At 39.4% G+C, this 12,462-nt stretch overlaps 1 protein-coding gene across 6 annotated transcripts in view; it reads right to left on the bottom strand.

The window, feature by feature from the left end:
• The window catches only part of fhod3a (formin homology 2 domain containing 3a), an 87,698-nt gene that overhangs the window by 16,805 nt on the left and 58,431 nt on the right, over positions 1 to 12,462 (bottom strand). For 4 of the 6 annotated variants that reach the window (XR_015849774.1, XM_088329115.1, XM_088329116.1 and 1 more), the window contains exons 9-17: positions 11,597 to 11,740; positions 9,644 to 9,876; positions 7,846 to 7,941; positions 7,348 to 7,713; positions 6,830 to 6,889; positions 5,942 to 6,076; positions 5,798 to 5,848; positions 3,086 to 3,300; positions 921 to 1,202 (exon numbers count right to left, since the gene is read on the bottom strand). Coding sequence is in view for 5 of the 6 variants with exons in the window: in XM_088329115.1 (XP_088185241.1) it covers positions 921 to 1,202; positions 3,086 to 3,300; positions 5,798 to 5,848; positions 5,942 to 6,076; positions 6,830 to 6,889; positions 7,348 to 7,713; positions 7,846 to 7,941; positions 9,644 to 9,876; positions 11,597 to 11,740 (1,582 nt within the window). In the remaining variant the exon portion in view is untranslated. The remainder of the gene's footprint in view (positions 1 to 920; positions 1,203 to 3,085; positions 3,301 to 5,797; positions 5,849 to 5,941; positions 6,077 to 6,829; positions 6,890 to 7,347; positions 7,714 to 7,845; positions 7,942 to 9,643; positions 9,877 to 11,596; positions 11,741 to 12,462) is intronic. The other 2 variants (XM_088329118.1, XM_088329120.1) reach the window with 2 other exon arrangements.

Raw genomic sequence — 12,462 nt, 5'->3', positions numbered from 1 at the left:
ACAACAAAGGATGATTTTTTCACTAATTGGAAACTAAGTGTCATTTCAAATTTCGAAAAAAACAACACTGTCCTTCACAAATATGATCTATTGTAAATATATTCTTCATTCATTTATTCTAATTTATTTTGGACCATGTGATCAGAGAGATTTTTAGTCCAAAATGTTAGTTTTAGTTTTAGACAAAAACACCCATACGCCCGAGTTATTAAATGACACAGTGTAATGACCACAAGATGTTGCCTTATTGCGTAGTGCAATTGAAAAACACGTGCTACACAACAATTAGGAAAACAAACTACGAAGAATCAAAGTTACCAAACTGCACTATTTTCATACTCATTTTTTCCCCAGCCTTTCACAATATCTTCTTTTTTTGGGGTACCCGTAGCAGCAATATGGTAAACAATCAAGTCAGCTTCTACTATGAGAGGCCCATGTTATGAAAGATACATTTTTTTGACGGACGAATCTATGAAAAATGCATGATTGTATGACAGGCCATATATTATTGCTCATTTTTAAACTATTATTGTTTTTTGTTTTTTATAGATGACATATTTTTACAACCTGGAGGCGCAAATTAATAAGCAATGTCCCTTTTTAACAAGGAATGCATTTCAGAGGGGTTGTTCTATAACAAACAACTAGATTTGTTGATTTGTTTGACTACTAATGCACACTTGAGTTAATCTTGTGTTTTATCTTGGAATATTCGTAATATTCTTTTATGTATATATGTATATAGTTTCCTAGTTTCCATTTTGATGCTGGGAACTGTGTGGACAGCAAACTAAGAATTTAATTGTGCAGGCAAACATGGTTCTTTACTGTGCATATGACAATAAACATTTTTAATCTCTAAAGTAATGGTCCATTTGAGCCAATTTTCTTGATTTCTGATCCGAGAAGTCACTCACCATTTTCGTTGTTTCCCCTCTCCTCTCTCTCCAAAGTGCTGCTGGCCGAGGAGATGCTGGAGGCCGAGCAGTTGTCCTTCTCGTTCACCTCCTCATTTTGTCTCTCCTTGTCGCTCAGGATGCCGCTGTCCTCTTCGGCCTCCTCCGTTGTGCGAGGCTCCTCTTCTTCCTCCTCCTCTTCGTTTCCTAACTCCTCCTTCTTCTTCTCCTCCTCTTGCTCCTCCACGGCTTCTCCCTCCTCGGGCTCTTCGCCGGCCCTGCACTCGTCGGCCTCTTCTGTCCCTGAGAAATACTCGCCGGTTTATTCCCCACCACAAACACACGGTGGGACACTTCATGTTTTTGCAGTGTTTGAGGCGACTCGTGTTTGCACAAGCGTGCACAGAATAACACACGTCTGCACGCACGCTGGCGAGGAGAACAAACGACACTTGGCTGAGGCAAAACCACATCCCGGGCGCACAAAGCTAGGTTGTGGCTGCAACGGGGAACCCAAACGGGAAATGAAGGACCGAGATCCTGTTTGTGGCAAAACACAACTCGGAGTACAGTCGTGGTAGTGATGGGGGCCCGGGTTGAAATAACACCACGGGCCACTGTACACACGCCCGCAAATAAAACACTTTTTGATTTTACCCTTTGACCTTTTCACCCGTGACCCGGTTTTCTTTCATTTTGTTTTTCATGGGATGGCTCCACCCTCGCTTTTCAGCTCCAGTTTCACTTTAGTTTGATCGGTAGGTAAACCTTCACAAATGTTTCTACTATGTACTGTATTTATTTGTGTATAACGTACACAAATCTTTGATTAAAAATCGGTATAAAGTTTGCTTTCACTTTTTCAACAGGATGTAACAGGAATCGAAAAGGCATTCAATTTGATCTCGTCATCACACTATATTTTTTTTAGAGATTTTTAGCTTATTATTCAAATGAATATTGCTTTTATTGAAGTGAGTTACTTTTATCAGTACAAGGTTCCAAATAACACACCATTTCCTTTATAGTCTTTATTACATGATTATTCTGGAGTGGCATGTCTTATCTTGTAAACAGTGTTCACTATGGTAATATCAATGTCAACAAAGACAGTTCTAAGTCTAACAATATTAATGCAAGTAAAGGACATATCCCCAAAATATTTATCATTACCTTTCTAGTGTTTTACCCCAAACAACCTATTTTAGTTGTATTTACCGTTTTTAAAAAAAAACGTCTTAAACCCAGCAAAGTGCTATAATCTCTTGCTGTACCGCGGTTTACTTTTCGTGGTTATGGTACATCACGGATTTACCTTGTGAATTGTTTACTGCATTCTGATTGGTCTTGCCCATTCCTTCCAGTGTCTCCCTGTGTTTAAATAATGTTGCGGTCTATGTTGTATAAGTTCGTAAAACAGCTGGACGAACCAAATCACGTACGTGCCTGTCTGTTCAATTTTGAGTTTCTCTAAAAGCCATCATGCCAACAAAAATGCTCTGAACTGACAAAAGCACCAAAACGCGAAGAAAGATGCTTTCGATAGCCAACAAATTGGACTTCCCAACATGCTAAAGGAAGTTAAAAGCATTTTCATGCAACTTTTTTGTTACCCAATGTCTGAATGATAGCGCCAAAATATTATCTTTCAAAATAAAGTGAATCGTGTCCTGAATCAATAGTGCAAAATAGCAAAATTATTATTTTTTAATTATCAAATTCATAAAATACAGTAATTTTATCTCTTATACAATATTTTTAGGCCTGTAAATAGGGGTTGTTCCTTAGTTTCAATGTAAAATACAGTATCTAATGAATAAATAAATACATAAATAAATAAAGGTTTCTACTTCGCTGGTTCTTACTATTGTGGGACCTTTTTGGGACGCAACCCCATAAAAACGAGGGAATACAAAGCAAATCAATAACAAAAATATGCAACATAATAATAATTTCCTTTGTATTGTCATTCTTTGTAACAATGTACACAGAACGAAATGTCGATACATCTGACCCGTTGTAGCGAGTCGATGCAGCCGCAGCCAGAGGGCGCCGCCATTATACCAATTAGGTATGTCTCGGTCGAGGCGCGAACCAGCGACCTCCCAGTCTCAAAGCGGGCACACTACCATCTAGGCTACTGAGCATATTCTTGAGATAAAGCAGATTTTCTATAACATTCTTACCAACTTGCGAAGACTCGTAAGGGCTGCTGGTGGTTTCTTCTTCGTTGTCAGCCTCGGTGTCCCCCTGCGATGACGTGGTACTATTGCACCTGGACGAGGGCCGCCATGTCTCGGAGGTCTCAAAGGTCAGATCCAGGTCCGGGCGGGTCCTCGGACCCCGGGGAACTCGCTCTTTCTCGTACTCCTCGGCCGCCAGGCGCTCAACGTTCTTGTACCTACAAGGGACGATGACACAATTGACAAAACCCTTTCCCTTGAGCTTTACCCTCCGTCTACCGACCCCTCCTCTCTTTCCCATGAATGTGTGACGCTTTTTTGGCAAGTTGATTAGCATAAGACCTCTTCAGAAGTCCAAGGGAACTGGATACTTCTTTGTGTCTGTATTAGCATAATGTGGAGCAAGGGGAGAAGTTTGGCAACTTTCATTGTTGTGAATCAACCAATACAGGGAGACTGTCTGTGGCTTTAAACACACCTGCCACTTTTATTGGATGTTTACTATCGGTTTCCTCTTGCACTATATGCAAAATATTTTCATGAGGAAAGGCCCCCCCACAATCAAGTCACTGAAAGTTTTTTTGCATCAGTATGCAAACGTGCTACTTACATCTTAGTTCATTGTGTTAGCAGGTGCTAGTGGTTCTCGGGGAAATTTAGGGGGATTGATTCATATACAGACAAAATGGCCTGAAGATTATATTTGGCTGCTTGGAGGGTCGATGGTTAGTACCCAATTCGTTGTTAGAGACCCCACAAAAGCAGACCACACAAAAACAGATGTTTTTTGATTTTGTTGGTATTTATTGGGTGTGCCTTGACATGTAACCTAGCTAAAGACACTCACGGAGGGCTGAATTATAACTGGGTAAATTCTCAAGAAAATCAGTTGACTGATATAGCCCCAAACCATGACATTCCCTACACCATGCTTGACTTTAGGCACCACACAAACATGTTTGTACTCCTCACATGGTTGACGCCACACATGCCTCATAACATCTGAGCCAAATAAATTGTTCTATGTCTCATCAGACCAGAGAATATCTTTCCAATAAGCCATGGCCTTTGTTTACATACTTCTTTTCATTGTGTCAAACCAATGTTTCTTTAGTGATATTCTATTAAACATTATAATGAAGCCTCTGCAGAAATATGAGGGGTGTACTGACTTTTGTGACATACGGTATGTCAATTTTTCAGTGGCCTGCGACAAATACAAAAAAAGATATTTACTACTGAACCTGTTTTTATACACTCTGCCTTTTAAAACAACAAAGGATGATTTTTTTCATTAATTGGAAACTAAGTGTCATTTCAAATTTCGAAAGAAACAACACTGTCCTTCACAAATATGATCTATTGTAAATATATTCTTAATAATAAGCAATTATTATTATTTTGGAGCCTATGTAACATCCAAACACACACTCACAAACACACAAAGTGGGATTTCTAAATTAATTTGGAGTTAAATAGCGGGATTAATCTGATTTAGTTAAACATGTATAGAAAAACACTGAAACATTGGATACATTCTGGATTTTTTTAATTGATTTTTGACTGAACTAAAAATGAGAAAGGATAGTGGGATTGTAGACGCGTTCTTAAGGATGGGCTGGGCACCCGTATGATGCGGCAGGGGTAAACCAGTGAAAGCTGTCGGGCCCTGCTGTTGAACAAAAGAGTGTGTTGTGTCACCCTGACCCAAGTGACATGGCCGCTTTCTGGTGTCCCGTTTCATCTGGAGGGACGAAAGCATGACCAACTTGGGTGCCGAGGTGCCTAACTTGTTTGGGTGTTTGGGCAATTGGGTTGGCCATGGTCCAAAAAAATTTGTGTGTTTTTTTTTTTGTTATTTATTTCCCTTTTATTTTCTTTGTTATTGTATGTGTGTGACTTGCTGTCGGTCACCCCTCTTTTGGGATATGACCAAGGTAGATCGATAGATAGATAGATAAAAATGAGATGAGTTTAATATATAATGTCCGGGGAAAAAGACCAAATTCGGGATTTCTGAGGAGAAAGTAAACTGGAAGGCGTCAAGGATCGTAAATAGCGCATCCGACGCATACTGTTTTTTTTTCTCTGTATCATTTGTAGTTAAAATATATTTTAACTTGTTTTTCAAGGACTCGCAAGTAATAATTTGCTTCTTGAAAAAACTTAAACAAAAAACATCCTTAAAATCAGTAAATTGTCCAATTTTAGAACATTGTCCCTAATTTAGATGATTAAAAAAGAGTACGTAATACAATGTGCCTAATCTTAAGAAACATCTTCTACTAAGATGGAAAAAAGGTATTACCATTTGGTAGGCAAGAAATGTTGCTCTTTGTGTAAGTGTACATTTTCTCATTTTAAGAACAAAAAACCTGCTAAAAATAGTTTAAAAGTTGAAAAAATACACATAAAAGAAGCAACATTCTCTTCCATTGGAATTGGACCTTATTTTTTGCAGTGCAAACAGTTTACGGAGCAGAATGTAAGCGACTAAATTAAACATCCTGTAAATTAGAATGTTTTTGAGAACCACCTTCATTATTGATATTTTTGGTTTATTGTAATTAAATGGGGCAGCACGGCGGATGAGTGGTTAGCGCGTGTGTGGAACAGTTCGGAGGTCATGGGATCAAATCCAGCTACCAGTCCCAGTCTTCCTGTGCAGAGTTTGAATGTTGATAGATGGATGTAATTAAATGCACAGAAGCTCACCTCTCTTCCCGTGCCATCCTGGCCTCTTCCATTTTATCCACATAGTCACGACTGTGGCACACACACACACAATAGAGGTTTAAGTATAACTGAAATCCAAAAGTATTGTTTTTGCACCTACCACAAGATGAGTATGTTTCACACCTGTGTTTATTCCTCTCTTCTCGTTCGATCCTTTGCAACCTTTCCTCCCTCTCCACACGGCGCCGCTCTCGTTCTGCCGCCAAAGACTCTTGGTGTTGCCGGTATGAGGAGGACAGGAGACCCCCCAAGGGAGGCCTAAAGGGGATTGAGGGATGAATTTAACTGTACTAAAAAGCACCAGGAAGAATACAAGATACAGAGACTCAAAGTGACCAAAACACATTTTATTTCTCTCTCTTTTTTTGTGCTTAGCCTTTGGCAAGTTTTTGTGGGGGTACTTGTAGCAGCAATTATTTCAACTCCTCCTAGGTGAAGCTCATGTTATGTAAAATAAATGCAAATTTCTCGACCTGTAAGTGTATAAATGCAGGTGTGTATCATAGTTCATGTATTTTGGCTTTTAAATATAATTGTTTTACTAGAAAAATATGTAAAAATCTATATTAAAATGGAATAAGGTAAAATATGAAATGAGAAAAGTCATCTGCTTACTCGACAATATTAATTATTATTATTTGTATTTAGTTATATTTGTTGTGTGGTAGTCCATATTGCATACCTGTCAGTTCATATGTTTTCCCTACATTTTATACGTTTTTTTGGGATGATTTCAAATTCTGTACACGTCTAATAATATTTGTACATGATTCTTTTTTAAACTTGCTCTTTATGTTAGACTGATCTGGTCATACACATTTCTGCTCTGATGTGGATTGTCCCGGTCACTGGTAGCAGACGATAACGCCATCATATGTGTTGTTGTATGTTGTGTTTGTAAAGATAGTAACTGCTTGATAAAGGAATAAGGGGAGCGATTGGTTTAGGTTGACAGGTATAATAATGAGCAAAAAGACTGACAACAATGAGGACACTTGCAGGAGACCTCACCTGGGACTGGTGGGCGTAGTGGGACCACTGTGGTTCGAGTAGGATGAAAGCCCTCCGATCCTGGGAGAAGAAAGGAAACAAAATTGAAGTGATAAAAGTATATACATGTTCATGTTGCCAGGACATTCTGACAAAACACACCCATGTTCTTAAGATAAGAGAAGAAAGGGGATTGAAATCCAACTACTTGAAGAGTAGATCCATATGCAAAGGGGAGAGTGCAGAGAATTGTTTGAAGAAATCCAAACAATAATGTACGCAAAATAAATTGTTACCAAGTGCAGAGAAGATCATTGAGACCCACTGGTGAAAAATGAAAATGTTAGGGAAAAGAAACGAGGATGAGTATACTAGATACCAAAGTGAGTCTTTTTCAAGCGTCTTTCAGTGATGTGATCAAAGAAAAGTGAAGAAACAGACTGTGCATTCCAAGAAACCTTGCTCAAAGTGAAGACTGTGATTGAGAAAACATTGAGAGAAAGTCAAACGGAATTTAAACTTCAGGGTGTCCCTCTGACCTGTCAGTATCCCCACTTGGAGATTGAGGTGACGCCTCTTCGTTTATGTCATAGGAGAAGAGAAGGAAGGGCGAGTGGGGTTTGTATGGGAGTTGCTCAGAGGATGGGCAATATCCGCCACGCAATGGAGGGCTGATCTCTTTGGCGGCCGGCACCGTGCTGGTTACCCTCTTCCTGGCCAAGAGTGAAGCTAAAAGCGAGGGTGGGCTCAGTGGGGAGGGAAAAGGGGAAGGAGACGCGGGTGTCCAGGGCGGGCTCACGGTCGGTTCTTTCCAATCGCCTGGATCGCGCTCATGCAAAGGTTTAGATGTAATGGTGATGGATTGGATCGTTCGTTGGATGATGGACGGGAGGTGCCGAACTGAGCTAGGAAAACAGGATTGGGATAAAAGGCATGAAAAATCAAACAAACCAACACCTGATAAGCGACAAATCGCAGTGGATTGTTGACGTCGATAGCCGCCAATGACAAAGTACGTAGCAGTTTTCCCATTGTACCTGGAGCTACTCTGACAAGACAAAAAAGCGTCATCATTTTCATCCGAATCAGACTGGCTCAGCACGGGGTCTTCCTCTTCGTCCTCAAATTCCTCTCTACGGAAATGGTTGGATCAGAGGTCAGGTAGGAAATTTGGGCAGGGTGACAGGTACAAAAATGAAAATAAAAGCATGAAATAGTTCTTGAAATAGATAATGTGATACAGAGTATGATCACCAGATATCACTGTATTGCAGGGATGTCAAACTCAGTTCATCTCTGAGGCAGAATCTAGACTTTCTGTTCCCATAGTGGCTGGATCAGTCAAACAATCTTTTGCTCTATTTTTCAGTATTATGCCTTATCATTTAACCTACATTAGTAACCTACCTAATATATTATAATCACAAATGACAAGGGTTCTTTTCTTAACCCATGTATCCACAATCAATGGGGAAAAATATTTTCATGTTTGGCATTGAATGTGTTACCTAGATTTTTTTTACCAGTTGACTGAATGCAGTTTTACACCTGACCCAACTCATCATGTTTTACAAAATTAACACTGCCCTCTAGCAGGAAGAGAAAGCATTTTTGATTTGCATTTATTTCAAGAAATTAAACTAAAAACCTTTGAGAGAAATGGCCAACAGATTCACCCTTTTTTGACATACTGTACACATACGACAAAATTGACAGCAGGCCGGATTAAATCATCCAATGGGCCAGATCCGGCTAGCAAGCCATAAATGTAAAATGGTCTGCATTTATATAGCGCTTTCCAAGTCAATGAAGACCTCCCGAAGCGCTTTACAATGTGCTTCACATTTTTCCCTTTTACACACTAACTAACCGATAGCAGCGTCCTGGCTGCTGTATTGTGTGGTACAAAAAAAAGTCTACAAAGCACAATGAAGATTGCAAACTACAGAGACTCAAAAAAACCAAAAAGCAACATTTTTTTTTCTAATTTCTTTGGCCCGCCTTCCACAAGGTTTGGGGTTTTTTGGGGGTACCAGGATGGCAGACAATCATGCGAGCTCTTTCCAAATGAGCTTCATGATAGTAAAAATAAACAGATTTCTTGAGTTATGAGCATTTATAAAATTGCACGTTTATATGATCGTTCATGTATTTTTGCTTATTATTAAACCCATTATTGTCTTTTTCTAATGAATGGAGCTGTGGGAGGGGCTAAATAATATACAATATCCCTTTCACGAATATATGTAAATGGAACGCTATGATCCTGTTTTGTCATGCAACTTTGCCCTCTAGTGGATTAGACAATTTACTCTGCTCGGCAAATCGAAGATACTCGATAAAAAGGACATTTTTACAAAAACATTTGTCGTTATTAATTAGTTGGAATGTTGTAGCTTAGTAAGAGTCGTTAAGGAACCCTGCAGTATCTAAATATTACCCTAAATGTTGCCCATGTCAATATAGGTGGGGTTAAATAATTGTATGTTGTTTTACTTGTTAAGCATCTTTCAGTATACTCATTTTAGAAGTGAAGTAAGGAAGGTTGGTGCTTGTTGAATAATATGAACTAAAACACAGCAAGAATGTTGACACAAGTGCTGACGTAGAACACACAATTAACCATTACTGCATGGAAGGGAAAATGCATCTAGTGGAAGTCAAAGGTTGAGGTCAGAAGCTGATCTTCCTTTCAGTGAACTCAAGGAACTGTAACACTTACATGGAGGGAAGGAAACCTGAAAGTGCTCTGAGGTGGAAAGTGTTTGATATAAAAAAGTCAGCTTTGCTTCTGACCCATGAGCCGTTTTTTCATCGTAGGATTTCATTACTCACCTCTCGCTAATCTCCTCAGCTTTCTGTCCATTAAAAGGGTGGAAGCCAGCTCTTTGCGGGGAGGCCGGGCTGCAGGGGGACGCCTGCCCGGACCGTACCAGGGATGCCCTGCGACTCCGCCTCCTCTCCAGGCCACGCTTATCCCCGCCTCCGATACTCGCCCGTCGCCGATCCCGCCGGCCTGGTGTCGGTGGTTGGCTGTCGTCGTCGCCGTCCTCGTGCCGGAGAGTGGACTGTACGAAGAATTTGAACCGGCATTTGAAAAAAAGTGTGTAGAGGATGTTCACTACCACCATTTTTCATATTGAAAACCAAATATTTTGGAGCCATCGATACCTGATACCACATCAGAGGTGAGATCTTAAGCTCAAGCCCTATCTGAATTTCAGACCGAGTCAGGCCTAAAATGTCATACATTACGTTCGGGTCAAGCTTGGCTTCTCTCTCGCTTTATAAAAATATGATTATCTACACGTCACAGTTCTTCTTTTGTCTCTCTGCGTCTCTCTATTTTGTGCCACGCTAGAGTCTTAAGGGCATACAGCTTTTGTGGTTTATGGCCCAAATTTCAACCCATCACTATGACGGGCGGCCTGAAAGTATTGCCGTCAACCGACAAGTTTTTATCAATGACTAATTTTCTTAATCCGTCAATGATGAAAAATTGTCAGTTAATGCAACCTCTGCAGACACAGAAATATAAAAGGTGTAGATGTTTATACAATTGTATTTAACTTAGATTTGGTTACAAAGGACAGGCTATTATTTGTTATTAATAAAAAAAAAAAAATCTCTTACAGAGTCCTAAAAAAAAAAGTATGACATTTCAGGTTTGCTTCTATCTCCGTCCTGCGAATAGAGTTAATTGGTCAGGCTCAGGTTGATTTCTTTCTTTTTTAGGCCCAATCTTACCTCTGTACCACATGTTTGGTACACACAGTTCCCTTTCCTCTGCATAAGTACTTAGGGCTGTCCAATTAATCAAATTAAGTAACATATATACTCGCATTAAAGCAGCACCCTAAAACTGCTTTAAAATAGCCACATGGTAAAATAAATATGTGCCCAATATATTAACAAAACATGTACCTAAACAATAATAATTATCATTTGTGTTGATAATAAAGATTAATACACTGCTACTAAATAAACCAATCTGAAAGCTTTACTGTACCTTTAAGAGGCATGTTGAACACAGACAACCATGTTCATGTTTCACCATATTTCCAATTTAGACTCGATGTTGACGCTACTTTCCACTTTTCCTTATCACTAACATTCTTCAAACCAATTTTGAGCCAAAAAGGAAATAAAACGCACTATATCACGATTAAATTAGATGTGGTCCCTTTTAAATACAATCAGAGAACACCGATTGACTGAACAGGAAGAGGAGATAGGGTGAGTGGGGTGCATCAGTACACAGCACAGCTGTAAGCTTCTGTGCCTATGTCTGTCTTATACCCTTTTGTGTTCATTCTGTTTTAAGGGAAAAGTGGACCCCCTTTTGTAATGTATTTTATAGTTCTAAATTAGACTTATGTGTGAGCATATGCGGTAGATACATTTGCCATTCCAAAAATTAACAAGTAAGGAATTTTGGGGAGTTAAGAAGTTTAATTTTAATCATTGAAAGGTTTTGCACAAGTTGTAGAATTCTGGATAGGATGGTTTGCATGACGTGTTGATTATATCAATAATTTTAGCCAAACATTAGCTATGAATACATATTTTATGGTCCAGTCTAAGAAATAGATTTAAATCCCCCGAAAATGTTTTTCTCAACATTACACTATTTAACGTAATGTACCATTCCTTTTGTTTTAAGATTGCCGATTGTTAAAAGGCAGTGGTAATTGCAACTGTGAGCATCGATACCTTAAACAGGGCTGGTATCGGCATTGATACAAGTTATCAGTACTTGTTGTGGGTTTTCACTCTGAATCCGCTAACCTCGTAAATGTTGAGCTGCTCTAGCAAGTCCAGATCAGTGCCTTTGCGTCCTAGGTGTCTCTGGGTTATTGTCTCCATTCCTTGCTCTTCCAAAATGTCCACCATGTCGTAGAAAGAATCCTGGTCTGGTAAGGCTGCCAATGTCTGCCAAAAATAATAAACATGACTACAAACTTCTGTCAGCCGATTGTTTTAGAGAGGCTTTAGTCATGCTACAAAATGACAGGAAAATGAGTCGAATGGGTGATACAAAAACATTCAGTGTCGTTGACGGATATTCATTCATTCATCTTTCAGCCGCTCGTCCTCACTAAGGTACCAATAAATTGCCCATATTCATCTTTGCAAAATAACTTGCCACAGTTCAGTATCTTTTTTTGTTTTTAATAACATTTTTTTATTTTTATTTATTTTATTTATTTATTCAGCCAGTATAGACCAAAAACATGATATATACCAGAAATCATTTGACACGCTAACCTCTTGACGTGACGCGTCGCCTTCGATTGGCGCTGGCTTTTTTAGACCTAACTGCTGTGTTAGGTGACCAAACACCCCAATTACAACCCTTAATGTCGAGCGCCAAGCCGGGAGGCAATGAGTACCAATGTTGTAAGTCTTAGGTATAACTCGGCCCAGTCTCGGAGCGGGCGCCCTACCATCTAGGCTACCGAGCCTGGGTTTTATGTACGAAAGGATTTTACCTTTAAAAAAAGATCTATGGGTGCGGCTTATGGTCAAGTACGGCTTATGGCCTGGACATTATGGTACTTTTTGTTTTTTTCCTCATACATACTTATCTGCTCAGGAGGTTGTACAGTGAAATATATTTACTAACTTTAGTTCTAAACTTTAAATAAAGTAGA

Source organism: Urocampus carinirostris, chromosome 2 (assembly GCF_059441175.1).
Source record: "Urocampus carinirostris isolate Australia breed hairy pipefish chromosome 2, RoL_Ucar_1.0, whole genome shotgun sequence".
Taxonomy (NCBI): Eukaryota; Metazoa; Chordata; class Actinopteri; order Syngnathiformes; family Syngnathidae; genus Urocampus; species Urocampus carinirostris.
The sequence above is the reverse complement of the archived record's forward strand: the minus strand, read 5'-3'. Positions and strand labels throughout refer to the sequence as shown.